This window comes from Rousettus aegyptiacus, unplaced genomic scaffold (assembly GCF_014176215.1).
Source record: "Rousettus aegyptiacus isolate mRouAeg1 unplaced genomic scaffold, mRouAeg1.p scaffold_m13_p_1, whole genome shotgun sequence".
Lineage (NCBI taxonomy): Eukaryota > Metazoa > Chordata > Mammalia > Chiroptera > Pteropodidae > Rousettus > Rousettus aegyptiacus.
Genome location: NW_023416284.1, coordinates 121,527,958 through 121,547,641, shown reverse-complemented (window position 1 = coordinate 121,547,641; position 19,684 = coordinate 121,527,958). Strand labels below are relative to the sequence as shown.

The window sequence follows — 19,684 nt, the reverse complement described above, 5'->3', positions numbered from 1 at the left end:
GACCAAAATAGGCTTTTACTCTACATCCAGCAGCTGGGTTTCTAACCAGTATCCCCGCCATGCACACATACATATAAAGATACCTCACACCCTTGTGGGAACCCCACACACACTCAAACACAATAGCTAAAAAGTCAAATTATTCCGAGTCCATTTATTTTGCATGCCTCATGATTAAAGAGATGGCCTTGGCTTGAAGTGTTTGACGTCTCCATTGCAGTGTAAAAAACTTTATGTTCAAATGAACTGTGTCATTGCCATGTTAATTTCTATGTAAGAATCTGATGAAAACTTAATTATTTAAAATATATTTATAAGTAGCGGTAAGGTTTGGATGATATTTTTATTTCAAAGAAAATGACTATGGCCTTAGTAGTTTCAATATCAAGCCAAGAAAGAATAGAAATAATCTTTTAAATCACAATTAAATGATTTATTTAAATACGATTTGCTACTAGATTCAGCAAATGAAAATACAAGATACCCAGTTAACTTTGAATTTCAGATAAACAATAATTTTTTAATACAGGTGTGTTCCGATGAGAATTCTGTATTTTATCTTAGCAACCTTACATTTAAATAGCCAACTGTTCTTATCAGTGAAATAACTTGGATAGATTCGTTGTGAATGTGAATGAACTAATGCTAAGATGCCACAAAGGGAAAGAGTTAGAAATTCATTTTTATTGGTTGATGACCTAATACAACAGACTATTTCAATCTAGCTAAAGTCTATATAGTGATAAAGGTGTGAGTAATGAGATGCTGGCCCAGGAGTAGATCAAAAACATCTGTCATTGTGCTTCTTCCCTGACCCTTATCATCTGGAGGAGCACAGAGGACACATCACAGAAACAGATTCATATGCAGTTTCCCAGGGCACAAAGAGTCAAATCCAGTCACTGATAGCACTTGAAACCTTTTAATTAACTCCTTCAGGTTTTTCCATGTGTGTCTTAGCTCAGGCTGCTATAACAAAACACCAGAGACTGGGTACCTTAAACAACAGAGATTTACTTCTCACAGTTCTGGAGGCTGGGAAATCCAAGATCAAGCTGCCAGATGATTTGGTTCCTGGTGAGGGCCCTCTTTCTGGTTTGCAGATAGATGTCTTCTTGCTATCTCCTCAGCTGGCAGAAAGAGAGAAAGACAGAGGGGGCGGGGATTGGTCAGAGATCATCTTTCTCATGTCTCTTCTACTAAAGGCACTAATCTCATTTATGAGAGCGCCACCCTCATGAACTAATTACCTCCTAAAGACTCTACCTCCAAACACTATTACATTGGAGATTAGAACTTTAACATATGAATTTGGGGAAGATACAAACATTCAGTCTGTACAATGGAGATTTAAATAAAACTACAAGTATATATCCAGAGAGATCTTGGATGTTAGGAAACATCATTTCTGACAGTTAAATGAATTATGGGTAGATATACCTAGGCACCCTCCCCAAGTGAAAGAAAAGAGGGTGCTTTTCTAAAATCTGGGTATGAGTCACCGAAGGGTAGGTTTTATTTTAAGAAACTAATAAAACTAATATGATTCCACATTTCAGAGCTGTTTATCACTTGGAATTTCAGTTTGGGTGAGCGCACTCTAGTAAATTAGCTGACTGAGAGTCCAAAGATTATATCTGCATCCAGACAGTTCATTCATCATGCTTAGCATTTAGATTTCAGTACAGCTTTCCCACATATTTGACAAAATGCCACTAAAGTAATCACAGAAAGCTCCCTGTTTTGCTCTACCTAATGCCCTAAATATTATCGGTGGCTCTGAATTTAGGTTTATTGGAATATTTTAATAACCCACCAATCTCTGTATCTGATAGTTTCATATAACCACTTTCTTCATTCATAAATACTTACTGATTTTAATTTTGTACCAAAATAGGAACGGACTTCAATAGTTCAATGTGTACTTACCCAAGAAAGTAATGCATGTGGCCGAAAATATCAAGATATAATCCTGTAAAAGTGACAAATCCTTTAAATATTATCAAACATTTAGCAAGTTGTATGGCCAATATAAAGTTCAAATTATATGTGTAATGCACACCTTTACCCTCTCAATATCATTCTACAAATTGGCAAGTTATTCAGTCAGATTATCCAGTCTTGGAAAAGTATAATTTATATTTCAATTGGTAAAACTAACAAAATATGATAACTGGGATTCAAAAAAAAAAAAATCTAGTTGCACAAAGTTGTAGGCTTACATGATTGGAAAGTGAATAAAATTTCTGGGCAAAAGCTGCACAGCTAGTTGTCTGGGAGTTCTAGGTGGAGCTGTGGGATACAGAGCTGTTCCAATGCCATCTGTGGTTTGGCACCCTTGGTAACCTTGTCAGCTTTTATCACCTGGTTGCTAGATGTGCTGTGTCTGGCTGGGCAGTAATTCCAGAAATTCTAGGTAATTGGTAATCTTTTAGTTTCATACATCCAAAATTTTTTGGTCTGAATAAAATGGATCCACCTTCCAACTCCCCAGGTTCAGACACAGGGCTGACTTGCAGATTTCTTGTTATTTTTTTTTTTTAATGTGACATTAAAATAATCAATGTAAAAGTCATCTTTTTAAAAGTTAAGTTTAACTTTGTTTTTTTCTTTCTTTCTTTTCTTTGGGGGAATGCTTGGACATAATGAATTGGTCTCAGGAATTTTCTCCATGGACAGTTCTTTGTCTTCACCTGCTACGGCCTCTACCTCCCTGTCAGAAACTCTACCATTTTTTACTGCATCAAGCATCATCTCTCTGACTGATCAAAGTGCCACAGACATAATGTCCACTGACCAGACGGTACTAATCCCAGGGCTAACCATCCCCATCAATGATTATTCTGCCATCAGCCAATCAGCTCTGGAAATATCACGACTGCCTACATCTTCAGAAGACCACAGGTTGAGTACAGACAACGAAGATATAGTTGGAGACTTAGATGGACTGGATCTAGCTAACATTCCTTCCTCCTCTGAGGTACCGGGATTCAGTGGATATGTTTCTACCCCAGACAGTTTCTTAGAGAATACCACTCCTGTCCCAGCTTTACAGTATATCACAACTGGCTCTATGACCATCGCCGCCAAGGGCCGAGAGCTCGTGGTGTTCTTCAGTCTGCGTGTCGCTAACGTACCCTTCTCCGATGACCTGTTCAACAAGAGCTCTCTGGAGTACCAAGCTCTGGAGCAACGATTCACACAGCTGGTAAGTGGGCACTGCTTACAATTCTCTGTGCGTCTCTTCTTTTTTTGTCATTACTTTATGACTTCCTCGAGCAATGCGTATTGGAAGAGACAAACCCCTGAGAAAGCTATTGCTAAAGGCATTCAGCTGGAGTGTTGAGGTGGATTCAGATCCAATAGGCAACTGAGTTCTGTGGTGGACATACAAAGCAGACACTGCCCCCCAGCCTTGTGGAAACAAACTTATCCTTAAGATCTTTTTATTATAATTCACCCTAATTTTGTTTTCCTACTAAAAACACACAGCCACTGAAGTGCTGATTTAAAAGCAAAAACTTTTCCTAAGTTACAATATCTTAAGCTGTTTTTCAGCCATCTGATGAAAGGGCTGATGAGGTCGAGCACAGATGAGATTGAGAGTTCACATATAAAGACTCTTTTTTCAGTTCCCCTTAAGTTCTTATAAAATTAAAAAAATGACTGAATGGTTTATCATCCCTGATCCCTAACAAAGAAAGTGAGATTATCATGATAGCAAATATCTTTCTATAAAATACCTCCAAAACTCACACGTTTGTTTTGTTTCTACATGTACAATAAGAAATGTATATATAATTAGAAATGCTGGACCATGTGAGTTGAAAAAATATTTGTATGCTTCATATATATGTTAAATCATTATGGAAATTAAGACCACATAAAAACTAATACTTCAAGTGAACTTTTGAAGAAAGATTGTGCAATCTAATCTCCATACCACCCACAATGAGGTGACTAGATACCTGGGACGATCTCAAGGAACAGAGTCCCAGTGTACCTATCCCAGGTATATTAGGGTACATGCTAAGCTGCCATAATGAAGAGATCAAGAATTCAGTAACTTAAATAAGATACAATTTTATTTTTCTTTTACTAGATGGATGGGTCAGCTCTGCTCTAAAATGTCATCCAGGAACCCATATTCCTTCTATCTTATAACTCTGCTAACCCCAAGGGTGTTTCCTCATTCATACAGTCACATCCGGGTCACTGGTAGACCCTTGTTTCCACTCATGAGAAGGGGAAAGAGAGAGAGCCCAGAGCAAGCAATATCTTATGCAAATGATAGCAAAGTGGCCCGCATCTCTTCCGCTCATAGTCCACTGACAGGAACAAGTCATATGGCCACGCCTTGCTACAAAAGAGGCTGGAAAATGAAGTACCTTACTAGGCAGTCTCATTCCCATGAAAATAAGAGAAGGGACTTGGGAGAAGGGAGCAACTATTTGTCTGCACAGTAGGTAAAGACAGGGAATTCCTACCAGAGTCCAAAGCAATGCTAAGGCACAAAGAATGAGCCCAGTCAAAGTAATTAGAAGAAATCAGGAGAATAGATTGAAAATAAAATTTCATTATATTTTCAGAATAACCTTAGTGGTGGGGTACCAGAACATGGGTCAGGGGCAGAGTTAAAATTCTGGTAGGGTAGAGGCAAGGACAAAGAAAAAGCGGGTCTGGGCCAAGCCTGGGAGATTGAAGCTTGCATCTGTGTGCTCCCTGGGCTCATAGGTGTCCGTTCATGAATGAAGGGCTCACTTTCAAGGCCAGGAATAAGACAGACATTGCTGAGTTTTAAACATTTTTGAAAAGTGATCTCAAAAATGGCTATGGCTCAAAAGAAGCAGGTGTGGGGACCTGAAGCGCAAAGCCTTGGGGCGTGCTTTTGAGATCATTAAATTCTCGTCTGGAAAACATCCTTCCTGAACCACTTTCTCTTCTCCCTCACAGTTTAGACAAGGGCACTGAGGTACAACACAGTAGTTAAGGTGCCTGATGAAGGTCACACAGCTAGTTAGAGACAGTTCCAGGACTGACTGCCAATTCCCCACTCTTTCCACTGCACTGCATGTGTGTTGAATGTGAAACCCATCCTGCACAAACAGACAAGCCGATGTTTAAGCTGTTATTTATTTCAATAGATCATTTCAAATTGGTTGCTTCCAAATAGATTTCTCATTTGCACAGGCGTAGGTCAGTCTGCTCCTGGACTCAGTTTGGAACATGTTTTTATTTACTTGACTTGGATTAAAACAAACAAACAAACAAAACAAAACCTAACATTTCTGCTTTGCCAATAGCATTGGCCTGGATTTTTTAAATCCTCTTCTCTCACAATTCATCATGAAGAAAACCACTGTCCATTCATCTCAATACATGGATAGAAAGGTGGAAATATGGGACATAATCATGGCGAGTAGATTATTAAGTAGTGGTGTTCTGGTCTCTCATTAAATCCAAACACACGCAAAATAAATAAATAAAAGGAACTGAAATTTATGTCTTGGATAATGAAAAATGAATATAAATGGAACATAAATGGAATGTAAAAAAGTAACAGCTGAGCACTTAGAACACAGTTCAAAGTAAACCATCTTTTATTTTTGCAGCTGGTTCCATATCTACAATCCAATCTTACAGGATTCAAGCAACTTGAAATACTTAACTTCAGAAATGGGAGTGTGATAGTGAATAGCAAAATGAGATTTGCTAAGTCGGTCCCATACAACCTCACCAAGGCCGTGCACGGGGTCTTAGAGGATTTTCGTTCTGCTGCAGCCCAACAACTCGATCTGGAAATAGACAGCTACTCTCTCAACATCGAACCAGGTAAAAGAGTTGAAGCCAGAAATAGGCTAGAGGTATTTTTTATTTTTTATTTTTATGTTTTTATTTGTTCATTGGTTTCTTTGCTGGTTTAAGCTGCAGCTCAACTTGAGGCCACAAAAAATCAAATTAAAATCAAGCTTGATAAAATAACCTTTTGGAAGCTATGAATTGCTTTATTCAAAAGATAGGGTCCTAGGGCAAGCAGGTTCAAGTTTTCCTAAACCACAAAGCAAAGAACAAACATAGCTCTTGCTTCACAATCTGAGAGCTTTAATTTCCCCTCGGAGCAAAACTTTTGCCTTGCTTAAGAGTTTTTTTTTTTTTTTTTTTTTTTTTTTTTTAAATACAGTTCACAGCCAAAAGTTCATTTACATTCTGCTCCAAGTCAGAAGCAACTTCTCAGTGAACTGCAACAACCTAGGTTTTTTTCCCCTAAGAAACCTGCCAGTCATAGTTAACTACTGAAATTACCTCTTCATAACACAATTCAGGATGAAACTTAGACAGCATCCCGAGAAAAGGAAAAAAATCATTAGACCAAAATTCTGACTTGGAAAAAAGCCATTCACCATCACCAAAGAAAAAGAAAATAATGTCTCTTCCCATTTGTGTATCCTAGATCAGCTTCCATGTGCAAATTAAAGCAAATAAGAGTTAGATGTGACAAAAATTCTTAAAAGTATGGGGGCTCAGCCCAAAACTACACAATAGAAAGTGAACACTTGTTCTAATAATAAAGCATACTATATGTACGGTTGTAACCTGCTGGGCCCATATTGGAAACTGTTTTCATCACTAGTTTTAAAATTCTGTTTTCTAACCAATTGAAAGGGGCAGTTTGTTTGTTTGTTTGCTTTGCTTTTATTCCCTGGAGTGCAAGGGGCCAAGTCTCCAAATCTACTGCCAATGCAACCTTCCAGTCAGGTTGAAAGCAAAGTTTCCCAGCTGGCTATGAATTAGTGAAGTGAATCTTTAACATCCTCTCTGATTTTCTGTGGACTAATAAATGAAGGCAGAAGGAAAGGCCTTGGGCAAAATCCAAACAAAAAGGCTCGGTTGGGAGACACTTTTCTTTGACAAAGCAGAACTTTTAGAAACTTGAAGAAAATTGCCTCCTACCTTGTAAACAGAATCATTAAAATGACAGAGTGTCCTTAGGCACTGAGCCTAGGAGTGTTTACCTCTGAACTAGGCGGCTGGCTGAGTAAGCCCTCTGGCTCCTCTAAGAAATAAAAGATTTCCTAAATGCTGGTAAAATACCTACCTCTTCCCTAGAAAACTTCCTTAGAACTGGGAAGGAACCAGTTAGGATCAGGAGACCAATTTCTTCATCCAAGTGAGAACAGTAACAGGGGCAAGTGCCGGGAGAACTTGGAAAGCATAAGGGAGGCATTGGGCCCTTGTCTCCCTCAGGGAGCTGAGTTTACTTAGAGACCCATCCAACCACTTGAGAAGGTAAATGTAAAGAGCCAATTTAAAGCAGGGGAGAACTCGAATGTGCTGCCGTGGGGACAGGCTTCTCAAATTAGGTGCCACTCAAGTAGTGCCTTAGAAAGAGTAGTTCATTGTCAGGGATGTGTAAGGGACTTTGGTGATGTGAGAATAAAGCACAGAAGAGTGTTGACCTTGGAGAGCCATAGCCCTGCATGGGAGTCTTGTGTGCTAACTGTAGCACTCCATTTCCACAACTGGAAGATGGAGATAGTAACAGGTGTGAGGATTAAGTAAAACAATAAGAGTTGCTCTTCAGTATCTACAGAATATTGGTTCCACCCCTCACCTGCAGATAGCAAAATCCAAATATGCTCAAGTCTTTTATATTAAATGGCTGGTGTAGATTTCACTTTTTATATCCTCCTGTATACTTTAAATCACCTCTAGAATTCTTATAATACCTAAAATAATGTAAATGTTATAAAATTATTACTATACTGTATTATTTATGGAATAATGACAAGAAAAGTAAAGTCTGTGAATGTTCAGTACAGACACAACCATAGTAAGTCTAACTTCATAGTACATGTCAACACAATGTAACTTGTCCTTTGAATATTTGCAATCCAAGTTTCTTTGAATCCGCAGATGAGGAACCACAGATATGAAGGGATTGTGTTTATGACACATAACATAACACTCGACACACTGTAGTTAACTCATAAATGTTTAGTTAATATTGCAACATTGTCATCATTAAATTGACTAATGATTTGTGACCTGCATAGGGTACCAGAGAGAACAATAAAAGTACGATGACAAGGTATTTGTGTGGAGGTTGAAACTGAAATTAAATTTACTCATTTCTCGTGAGAGTGCAGCTATGTAGCTTTCCTCTAAGAAGCCAATAGCAGTAGAAATGGGATGGTGCTAACATCAGCTCCAGTCCCTGCTGGAGCCAAATTTATACTGAGCTACCAAAGAAATACCCCCAGGTATAATGGTGGAACAATAGGGGAAAGCCAGAATGTGCTGGACAACCTGTGGAATTATCTTACTCTGTTTCTTACCAGATACTTGGAGAGTGAGAAAATCTGAATTCTTAATACATTGAAAATTTATAGAACAGTGAATAAATGAATGGGAGACATCAGCCAAGAAACGACTGTAGTGAGACAGCTAGAATATGAAAAATGCCTAAACCAAAGAGTTTGAGGACAGTAGAATTAGAAAGCCAAATATGGATTTTATAAAAGTTAAAAAAAAATGAACATTATAAATTTCATTATAAAAATCAAAATAGGGAAATCCAATATCCAAAAGGGTTCCTATTTAGAGTGAGAAGCCACTGTGCCAACCTGCCCCCAAAAGTGTTTCTTCCAATCAAGGGCTGATGGGCAGACAGTTGGGTATAATAGGCAAGCAGGGAAGGACAGGCAAGGAGTACAGGGGCTTCCTAACTCACTAGGGACCCTGGTTTAGTTATTGCACCAAAGGTAACGTGTAGATTCACCCACTTGTAACCAGCAAGTGCTTGATGGTTCAGCTTTGACCATCTTCTACATTTTTAATACAAAACAATAAGTGGTGATCTAGAACCTTATGACACATTAATGTAGAAAAATCAGTCCCTCCCCAAAGGATCTTGCCATGTAGCCAACGAGGGACACCTTAGAGTGATGCTGGGATCAAAGCTATGCCTTATTCATTTAAAAACAAAACAAAACAAAACAAAACAAAACAAAAAAAAAACCAAACTTTGTAATAAGGACTTTCTGATATGCCACACTTAGTTGCAAATTCTTGTGAGTCTGAGAATCACTAAGGAGTGATCCCACAATAAAAAAAGCTCTGAGTTGTCTCTTAAAATTCCATTTTGTTGAGGCATGGTATCTAAACAGATGAAAGGATGTACGGATAGAGATTAATTGAGAGAATTCTACTCCCTCCTGCTTGGTCTCAGGCAGTGAGACGACTTGTGGTGGTGGGTAGTGGTGGTGAGGGCTGAGCAGCCTGCTGTAGCTACAAACAACCAGTACTGTTGAAGAAATAATTATTCAATATCACTTACTAAAGTCAGCAAGGAAGACTTCATTCAAGGAGGACAGTCTGGAGGGCTGTAGGGACAACTGCAGTGGGATCTTGGGGTGGAGAGGGAGAGTGGTCTCAACTCTGAATACAGACAGCACGGGCAAGTGGGAACCTACAGCCAAGCAGGAGGGGTGCGGGGGAGGGAAGGGGGGGCGGTGGATGGAAGCATCAGAGGTGATGGTTTTAGGTGGTTAAGCTGACCTAAAAGGATTCTTGTTGAAGGCAGGAGAGGGTGACCAGACATCAGCCTGCAGGGGACAGTGGAGGATGAGGAATCTGATCAGATGTCAAGAATGATCAGATTTGGAGCATGGGGGCATTCTAACTAAACCAACTTGGCAGGATTCTTGCTAGCATTGGACAATGAAGAGACAGCACAGAAGTTCAAAGGTAGAGGCTGAGTTGAAAACTTCAGTGGAGCCTGAGTAGAGTTTAGTCAAGGAAAGAATCCTTGTTGGCACCTGAGTTGGAGAAGCAGGACACCAACTACAAAGGGGTCAGTCACGGAAATACGAGCTAACATTGGAAGTGGTAGCTGCTGAGGAGACGGAGGTGGCCACCCAAAAGCAAGTTGTGGTCAGGGACCCACTCAGACACAGACTCACAAACACCCTCCACCTCCATTCTCACAGCTCCTCCTTCCTGTTCCAAACCAGGCGGAGACAGCCCCCAAACCCAAAACACTCACAGCCATTGCTTCTGAACAGAGCTAATTAATTTCCTACTTCTATGACTCTGCAAATCCTATAAAACTTCTTAAATATGAAATTGAAAAATGCAGATCTAAAAAAAAAAACCTATATGGTTATAGTAAAGTGTTTCTAACATCAGTTCTCCTATACAATTTTAGTTTGGGGAAATAAGCACAAATTTGGTGTTTCGATGATAGGAGAAATGGGTGTCTAGATGTTAAAATAAAGTAAAGAAAAATATACAGGTAATTTTCAATAGCTTTTTTCTTTAAAAAAAAAAAATCTTGACTATGACAGCTATTTTGCTCCCAGTTTTTTAGCATGACTAAATGATCCAGATTTTCTCCTTTTGGTAGTATACTTGAGTGTAAGCTGTCATGGTGATTGACAGTAGAACTGATTAAAATGTCCTCCTAGTACAACCAACCAGTGCAACCAACTTATCTGCTGCCTCTCAGGTCCCTGGATCCAGAATGAAGATAATTACTCAGGTTACTGGAGAACAAAGACTCAAATTCCAATTTACACACCCCCTGGCTCTATTGCTGGCATGGTCTTTTCTAGCATCTAAGGCTTGGGCTGATGCACTGCAGTGGCCGTCCTCCAGTATGTAGTAAGATAACTCCGTGGGGTACTGATAATCAAAACCCCAGATAATACCAGAAGGTCATTTTCACAAATATAAGAAACCTTCCTGATTCAGGTTTGATCTTGCCAATATTTGCTTAAACTCATTGGCATTAGTCCAATCTGTTGAGAAAATTCTCCTTGAAAGAGAATTAAAGGAGAAATCTTTAGAGAGAAAAGGGACAGCTGCTGGTAATACTGTATGTCAGGAATAAATACTTAGCTTTGCCTATGGGAGAGGATCCCAAGAATTTATCCTTGGAAAATGGAGAAAGCATCCTATACCTTTAACCATGTCCCATCCAGGATGGCCACATATAGCACAACTCAGTTATTGGGTGTCTTATCGCTTGGGCCTTTCCTTAACACCTTCTTGGGAGAAAAAGGAGATTAAAAGTAGGGTTACCTTACAATACAGAGTCTCTCACCTTGTGTCCAATGTTCCCTGAGCTTGAGAGCTGCTGTCTCTACCCACCCTTTCTTCCCCAACCATTATCAAAAAATAATCTTCAAAATATGAAAAACATAATTGGCATACAAACAGAAAGTGAGCATATGTCACAGTTTTATTCGACTAATTGATAAGAGAATTGTTAAAATGATAATCATGGTTTAAAGAAGATACAGAAACAGAAATTTTATACAGCCAAAGAACAAAGGACAATGATGAAATAAGATTAAGCTGAATAAAAACAAGAAATACAATCATTGTATCTTATTCATTTTCTATAACTTCTAATTTTATAGAGTTATAAAATGCCAATGGTAAATGATAGGCCAATCAAAGTTATTGCCTGCTAGGGCTCAGCAAATTGTTTCTTAAAAAGAGCCTGATAGTAAATACTTTAGGCTCTGCGAGCCAAATGATAAAATCCAGGATATTATAAATTTGCTTAAATAAAAATTTAAAAACCTAAAAACCATACCTAGCTTGCCTCTGTAAAAAGATGGCTGGCTGGATTGGCCCACAGGCAATCCCTGTTTACTAACTATTATTGCTCTAGGGCAACACTGAAAGTCACATGGTCAGCTTTTCTCCTTATTTCCAAATGTCAGGTGATTTTTTTTAAAACGTAGAAGATTTCCCAGCCTCTAACTCCCACAGGTCATTATCTTTGTAAATAATAATGTCATCATGATTCAGATCTCTGTTCATTCTTGTACTCAGTAAACACTTAGAGATTATTTGCCACCAGTAAGGCACTATTATGGGTGCCAGGACCCAAAGGTGATTCAAGCCCATTCTACCCTCAAGGAGAAATAGATACATATATAAAAAGTTATAATAGAGTCTGCTAAATACAATCATCAGGATACGAACAGAAATGCTACAAAGCACAGAGGAGAGAGCAGTAAATTCTGCAGCAGAGGCAAAGGGATGTCATGGCGGGCTTCCCAGGCAGGTGGCAATATTGAGTGTATAATGCCTTGGTATATGATGGTGGTGGGCCCTGGCAGAGAAGGGTGGGAGGGGCTGTTCAACAAAGGGCAGGAGGCTGATGCAGACATTTCTGGGAGCGATACCTAGCAGGAGGAAGGGAAGTGGGTTCAGCATGGAAGGAATGGAAAGCCATGCTGAGCCAGCTCATTTAAAGCCAGAGTTTGGTTCCAGGCTTCCTGTTAAAGAAAAAAAAATTTTTTTAATAAATAAATAAAGCCAGTTAGTCTAAGAGCCCCTGCCCAATCTATTCGCATCTACATGGGTATCCTATTTTTCCTTTCTTTTCCTTTCTTTTCTTTTCTTTTCTTAAACAACTTATGGTCCTTTAAAGTTCAACTTAAATAAAATTATGTAATACTCAAAAAGTCTTCAAACGTAATACTAAATGGTCCTTAAAGTATTCTCAAGATTATAAAATAACAACATATTTTCTCATTTACAAAATACTGCAAATTTGAAAAATACATAGTAAAAATATAAAACAGTTACAGAGTACTATTTAGATGATTTCATTTTTAAACACTTAACTTCAAAAATAAAACAAGAATTAATAAACTATATTAATAATATAAAAATACTTCAAAAGATGTGTTGGGGCATATCAGTTTTAAGGAAATGAATATTTGGTGAATTGACCTCTGGCCTATAAAGTGGGTCAAGGCCAGGGAAGAGGCTAGTGCTGAAAGTATATAGTTCAAGTATACAAGTTGAAACCTGAGAACAAGTTAAAAAAAAAAAAAAAAAAAAGGCCCAGAGCAATGTGCAGAGTGGGAGGAAAAGAGAACTGGGAATGGAACTCTGAGAAATTCCAACACTTAATGCTGAAATAGAAGAGCTGTCAGTGAAGGGAGCCAGGAGAAGATGATGTTGCAGAAACCAGGAAAAGAGGAGCACAGGGGAGACGGGTCAGCAATTTCAGCAGCTGTGAGTGATCAGTAGATTAGGACATTTAAGTTGACAGTTCAGAGGTCATTAGAACTCTTTGCAAAAGCAATCTAGCGGAGTGGCAAGAGCCCAGGCCAGATTTCACTGGGGTTGGGATGAAGTGGAAAATGAGAAAATCACCATGCCCTGTCCACTTCCTATCTTATAGCTTGGAACAAGGCTCCTACTCTCCGGAGACTGGAAGATGGGGGACGCTTTTTCCTAGATGGTTACATTGCAAAGGAATGGCTCCCAGGGCCTGGAGTAAGACAGTCCAGAGTTGTAACATTGTCAAAAACTTTAAAGAGATTTACATCTCAAAAAGGGCACAGAATGAATTTATAATTACAAGGTTTCTAAACTAACTGCTTTAAGAAAAGGGAAGTTAGAGGCCTAGAGTCAGGAAGAAGGCTGAGTAAAGCTTAGCCATGCCAAGGGGAACTGTAAGATGGTCTTGGTCAGAGGGTTTAGCATTTCTTATCTATGCCGCAGTTTTATTATATTTACAGGCAATGCTCAGACAGACCAATTATTAAGTTCCACTTACAAAATTTGAAACAAAAGCCAGTGAAGTCTTTATCGTGTCTTTTCTTTTGGGTAAATGTCAAGGAGGGAGGAAAATTAGTTTGTGGGAGTAATGCTGGAAGAGGGAAATAGTATTCCATTACTACTTCTGGACTATAGAGAAGAGAAAAATTGAAAATTATCATGAGATTTCTAGAAGAGGATCGTTCCACATTCAGATCAGTATCTGAATTCCAGGATGTGTCCTCCAAATGAGGGTCAGCAATTGGTTAGGCTAAATAATGTCCGCAGAGGTACAGAGATATAAGAAGCGACAGTTATTACTACACATAGTTAGCTATTCGCCTTTTGAAAATTCCCTGAATAAATGAATCTGCGAGACAAAAATATATAAACCAATGTTAGAACTATCTGTTATTTAGCAACTGAAATACCTAATAAATCACGGCTCACTCAGTATTCCGCCAACATCCCTGGCAACTACAGTCATTCTTGCTTTAGGCTGCGATGAAAATTCTTCAGAAGCATGGAAGGCTTTTATTCCAGTTTGCTGTGCAGGTTGAAAATTTCAAATATGCAAAACTACTTATTCTAACTTATTCTCTCCCTGAATTCCTAAGAAGCCACCTCAAAAAGGGGCAGACTTCAAGACTGGTAAATGATAAATATTGAAATTAATTGCAGTATAACATCCAAGATGCTGCCAGTCAGAACGTGTGGATGGATCAACAATCATTTTCTCTGGAAAGTTACATAATTTATAAGACCTCCATCTAGTCACTAGCTCTGAAAAGGTACTAGATGTCACTCATAATAATGACAATAAACACAGTAATACCTACTATTAATTGACACTATTTTTCAATCTTAATAAGTAACTACACAAAGCAGGTATTATTACCCACCCACCCACCACCACCACCACCACTACCATTACACAGTTGGAGAAACTGTTTCAGAGAAGTGTGAGTAACTTGCTGGCCCCATAGTAACCAAGTGCTTATAGCTGGAATTCGACAGCAGTGTTATGTGTTTTTTCAGCTCTACCTACTGCCTCTTCATAAAAAAGAGTGTTATCAGCCCTCCTACTGGGTTTACTAAGGCTGTGTAATCTATTGAGAAAAAATGAGTACTATTGGCTCTGCCAGGAGTATCCCTTCCCAGGTGGGGCAGTCGCAGGAATTCTCCTTCCAGGAGACTCCCCTCTCCTTTTACCACCCTCCATATCCCCTCCCCCCAGCGAATCTCCTGTATCTCTGTCCCTGTCTGTTGCGGAGACGGTTCGGAAGAAAAATCAGAGCCTGAAAATGCAAGAATTAACATGAATAAGGGAGAGGGGATGAATGGCAATGCTAGCTTCCCCCACCCCTGTCTCCAGGGCTTTTTACTCTCTCACAAAGCTGGCTTTGTTATTATTATTAGTTACAATCAGATTAGTAATCACAGATTACAGTCAACTCCCAAATTCAGCCTCAAGGCCACCACCTTGTTATCAGCTACTCCCTCTTCTTATCCTTGTGCCTAGAGCAAGAAGTCCCAGAATAGGTAAGGCGTGTTCGCCCTCCCTGTAGTGTGACCTTGTCGCTCCAAGCACCAGGCATCCTGCCAGGACTGCAGGCATCTCTTACAACACTGTCTCCTCCGTTACACTGCTGCTAACCTGTGCCTCCTGGGCCATCACTAGGGATCTTCTGTTAATACCTGTTTCCATTAGAGAACCCCAGTACCAATTGCACTGCCAGATGCCTCTTTGCCATTCTCCAGAGTTTCAATCCGTGCCCTCATCTCACACCTGAACCAATTTATGGAGCTTTCTTAAGATGCTGTTGGAGCCCTTCATCCAACCCCTTGTCACAAATGCCTCCATACAAGCTGAGGCCACAGCCCAGCTGCAGAGCCACCTCCCACAGCCCCTTTATTAGAGTTTTCACTCTACCTGCTGACCCTGGGACACTCAGGCCCTAACACTAATGTACCCCGAACACCTCAGTTTATTTTATTTTTTTAGTTACTTATTTTTTTATTTTTATCATAGTGACATTGGTTAACGAAATCCAGTTAGTTTCAGATGTACAATTCAACAGTGGGGCACATATACATTGCATTGTGTGTTCACCACCAAAAACCTCAGTTTAGCAGATAAAAATAATGACTGATAGTGGAGAAAATTCTTCCACCTCCCATCCAGGTTAAGATGTGTATGGTTATTCACTCACCCACTCATGTAAGAAAGAGTTACTGAGAGCCTACTATAAGAAGTTTATGGTGGTGGTTCTTGAGAATGAACTGAAATGAAACCCAAAGTTTCTCACACTGCATGCCCCTTTAAACCAGAAAGAACGCCTGTTAATAACTTACTCAGTTCCACGAATGTGTATCAAGTTCCCACCACATACATGGTGCTGGGCTGTGTGCTATTTATCACAAAATAATTATTCTCACTCTAATCCTACCCTTCGGCAATAAGCTATATGCGAAACAGTCTGGCAAATAATAAAGTGTCATAAAACAATGAAACTTTAACTTAAATGCAGATTTATTATAAAATTCTAATTGCCGTATTGCATCAACAGTTCTAGAGGTATGTGCCACCGTGTCCAGCTAATGCTCCTGCCCTTTGTTGTGGTACAACGCCTGGAATGAGCTGGAGGAACATCAGTGATCACCTGGTGTAAATACCCCATTTTATATAAGGGAAAAGTGAGACCTAAAGATGCTAACCTACATTCCCAAGGCCACCGACCATTGATGGGAATCAGTCCTTCACACACATGGTACTTTCCTGGAGGCTTCAGCATTGACAGCAGGGATGATGAGCTGGTTCACTCTCTCTGCAGGTACAGCCAAATCCCGGAATGTTCTCAGGATTTGGGGAAATAAGCCCAACGGGCCTCTGTGGAAGATGATGCCCCTGCCTTACATCTTAGATGAAGCCTCAGTAGACCATATTTATTCAAATTACTAAATGCCGAGCCCCAAAGCACTGTATTAAAGTGCGATCAATGCCTTGGGAAGGGAACAGACTCAGTGCTGCTTTAGGATTTTCTGGGCTCTAGGCCCTTTTGCTTTCATTATATTAACTAATACAAAATTAAAAATTATGTCGTATGACTGCATTATATAGAAGTGAATATAATGCAGTTTGCATTATATTATTATTTTTTTCTCCTGATTCTAAGAATTTAAAACCTGTTGGTGAACCCCTAAAAGTATGGTGGGCTAAGGCCACAAGTCCTGTGCCCTGCAAATTACTATTTATTGAAATGTGCAGGTTTGACATTCTCTGACGCCCCAGGCAAAGTACCGACCCCTCCCAACCTCCCCTTCAACAAAATCGGCACGAAAAGCCTTGGTTATAAGTGGGGGAGGCGAGGGCGAGGCAGCTTTGCAGCTGTCGGACCCCCACCCCACAGTGTGCAGGAGCGCGCAAGTGTTAGGGTTTACCCACGCCCACTCTTGGGACGTCTGTTCGTTCCGTTCTGGCGTGAGGCTTGGTCACTCCGGGTGGCTGGGCCCTAGGGGCGGCGGGGCCCTAGGGGCAGCGGGTCCGCCGGCCTCGGAACTCCAGAGCCCTTATAGCTCTGCCTTTTTGAAAATGGGAAAACATGTTCCAGGAGTTTCCACTACATTCCCCAACCAGCCAGGCTCAATCTGCGCGGTAATCACGCAGTAATAATGGCTCTATCAGCGATCCCCTGGAGCTGCTTGTGCCACCGCGCTAATTCCTTCCAGACCCCGCGTCTCTCCAGCAAGGCGCACCGCGCAGCGGTTTTTAAGGAGACAGACTCAGTTGGGGCTTTTAAATTTCATCCCCTGACTCTATTCCTACTTCTTTTGCTATTGGGCGCCATCTAGTGAGCATTAGGTTTCATCGGTTTGAAATGAAGGGAAAAAAGAAAAAAGAAAAAAAAAAAGTCTGCGAAGTCCCAATAGGCCCTCAGCATTGGCCTGCCCAGGTGAAGCCTGAGTTTCAGGCAAACTGAGCTGAAACCGGCTCTAGGACTGGACCCAGTCAAAGGAGATGCTTCACGTCCTGGGCAACGCAAGTGCTGAGACACCGCGAGAGAAGGGATGATGAGATGATAAAGAGTGACAAAGAAACGATAAAGAAAGGAACAGAAAAAGCAATCAATACAAGGCCCCAAGGTTGTAGGGCGCGTGAAGGGGTGGGGGTAGGCAGGGACATAATGAACTGAAGTTGGTGAAATGCCGACCGGAGGTCCTTGGAGACATGGAAGACAGGGAGAATTTATTTTCAGGCCTGACAAGCCTAAGTGCACTTAAGACCAGAAACAGGAGATTCGGAAAAGGCAGTCTTAGACCATAAGCGACCTGTGAATTTCCGAGGATTTCATGCAGCCCTACCGCCCCCAAGCGAGGGTCCTGGGCTCCGCTCAGGAAAGAATTCAAGAGCGAGCCAGAGTTAGAGACAAAGAAAAGTTTATTAAAGGAGGAATAACGCTCCTTGGAGTGTGGTTTCCTCTCAGAGTCAGAGGGTGAGACCCCAAGTGTTAGAGGAATTAGGTTTATATCTGTTTTTCAGTTTCTATGAAAAATTACTGATTATAAGGAGTAAAGAATGGAATGGATGGTTGGGTTTAACTTGTGCAAGGTATAGCTTAAACTCTTCGTTTTCCTGTTTTCCTTTCATGGTGTGGGTAAATAGTTGTTAATCTCTGCGGGAAACTTCCTTTGTTTTGTAGGTTACCGGTGGTTTAACAATATGGCTGATCAACCAGGTTCTGAGTCTAACAGCAAGCGGCAGGTTCAGAGTTCTACTTGGTTTCATATTTAGTCAATCTGTGTAGTCCTCATACCTCTTTCTTAAATTTATAAACTTCTTGATGACCAGGACCATAATCTTTTTAACTCTAACTGTAAAATGCCTCAAAGTGTTCCCTGCGGGCCAAGGACATTCATTTGAATGCTTTTTGATCACTGATGGACAGCTGAGAGACACACATCCTTCCTCAGTCAGCCAATTGGGAATGCCCTTTGGAATGCATAGGAAAGCCATTATATAAGCAAATCCAGGGGAGAAACTGATACAGAAAATGTGCTTAAGCTGGAAATCCAAGAATGATACAAATATTTCCAAGTGCCTTTTGATGGCCAGCTCACTTATTTCAAGCCATGTTCATTGATGTCACATTTGAAAAACAGAAACAAATGTGGAGCTTCCTATAGGGTCAGATTGTACCTTCTGCAAGGAAACATTCTGCTTTCTGCTTCATGAAGGTGTGGTAGCAGACGATGGTTTTGAGCTTTTGTTTATTTGGGAGAGCCTTTCTTTAGTTCAAAGAAAAGCATTGGCAGAAGTCTGATATGTAAACTGATGAGAGTGGTGATGCTGGCAGTGGGTGGCAGGGCCTCTCACTCATTGTCCCTCATCCTCTATTACCCCTTGGAACCCCATATTTGAAAACCGCTAGAATAATGTCAAAAGACAAACATTGTAAACAGACCTGCAGATATGTCAATCTTGGGTCATACTGACTAGCAACTATGGGCTTTAATTTTCTCATCTGTGAAAGTGAGGTCAGCGATATCTATCTTAGAAGATTGTTGTGAATATTAATAAAGACTTGTTTAAAATATCCGGCACACTACCACTTCAATAAATGTGAGCTCCCTGTTTATATAGTGGTACCCCCTTATCCACTCTTTTTTCTTTCTGAGGTTTCAGTTACCACGGTCAACCAAGGTCCAAATATATTAAATGGAAAATTCCAGAAATAAAAAAATTTATAAGTTTTAATTGCACACCTTTCTGAGTAGTGTGATGAATCTCAAGCCATTCCATTCAATCCCTCCTGGGACGTGAATCATCCCTTGTCCAGTGTATCCACACTGCATACATTCTCTGCCCGATAGTCACTTAGTAGCCATATCAATTGTCATATTGGTTATCAGAGACAGAGGAAGAGAAAGATACCACATTCACATAACTTTTATTATAGTATTTTATTATAATTGCTCTATTTTATTACTAGTTATTGCTGTTAATCTCTTACTGTGTCTAATTTGTACATTAAACTTTATCATAAGTATGTATGTGTAGGAAAAACAGTATACATAGGGTTCAGTACTATTTGTGGTTTCAGGCATCCACTGGGGG

General features: G+C 40.1%; 1 protein-coding gene across 1 annotated transcript in view; it reads left to right on the top strand.

Annotated features, from left to right (window-relative positions):
* The window catches only part of IMPG1 (interphotoreceptor matrix proteoglycan 1), a 106,005-nt gene that overhangs the window by 74,776 nt on the left and 11,545 nt on the right, over positions 1-19,684 (top strand). The window contains exons 13-14 of the mRNA XM_016141665.2: positions 2,680-3,208; positions 5,613-5,832. Of these exons, the coding sequence (XP_015997151.2) occupies positions 2,680-3,208; positions 5,613-5,832 (749 nt within the window). The remainder of the gene's footprint in view (positions 1-2,679; positions 3,209-5,612; positions 5,833-19,684) is intronic.